Here is a 692-nt window from a genome sequence, read left to right on the forward strand (position 1 = left end):
TTATCTAACTACGTCCGTCGACTGATTACCAGAAAAAACATTCTTAAAATAGCTCGAAAATGAAATGTAAGGTTATATTCGTAAATTGGTTCTAATTGAAGTTTCCATAATACTCACATGTTAATGTAATTTACGTAAAGACGTTTAGTGTTGACATTAAATTTAGTTATCGAATATTTATTTTTTTTCAATTCTGTCATCATGAATTTACAAAATGAAAAAAAGAGAAAAGGTGGAGCTGCTCGTTTACGTGACAAAAACAAAAAAAAATTGATTGAAACATCATCGAAATGTTATAATATAGAGCAAATGTTTACAAAAAAAACGCAGTCAACAATTACAGTAAGCAAATTTTTAAATTTCAATATAAAAATATGTTTTTATTAGCTGGTAATTATAAACAAATAACAGTTCTATCATCAGTTCACAGTTGTAATATATTAAGCTAGTATTTATTTTAATTATACTAATTTATAGATTGCCAACATTCCTGTTATATTACCGACACCAAATAATACAGTTTTAGAACCAAATAATGAGACTTGTAGTAATGCATTTGAAACTAGTATAAGTAAAGACAATAATCTAGATGAATATAGAAATGAATCTAATATTGAAGATAAAGATATTATAGAGAAGGTAAATCAATTTTATAAACCCAATATATTTTGTAGTTTTAAGAGCATATTTTT

At 24.9% G+C, this 692-nt stretch overlaps 1 protein-coding gene across 1 annotated transcript in view; it reads left to right on the forward strand.

The window, feature by feature from the left end:
• The first annotated feature begins 201 nt into the window (after positions 1-201).
• The window catches only part of LOC112593965 (zinc finger MYM-type protein 1-like), a 3,485-nt gene continuing 2,994 nt past the window's right edge, over positions 202-692 (forward strand). The window contains exons 1-2 of the mRNA XM_025338553.1: positions 202-342; positions 478-639. Coding sequence (XP_025194338.1) covers positions 202-342; positions 478-639 — 303 coding nt within the window. The remainder of the gene's footprint in view (positions 343-477; positions 640-692) is intronic.

This window comes from Melanaphis sacchari, unplaced genomic scaffold (assembly GCF_002803265.2).
Source record: "Melanaphis sacchari strain LSU unplaced genomic scaffold, SCAv2.0 Contig2174_pilon_pilon, whole genome shotgun sequence".
In the NCBI taxonomy this organism is placed as follows: Eukaryota; Metazoa; Arthropoda; class Insecta; order Hemiptera; family Aphididae; genus Melanaphis; species Melanaphis sacchari.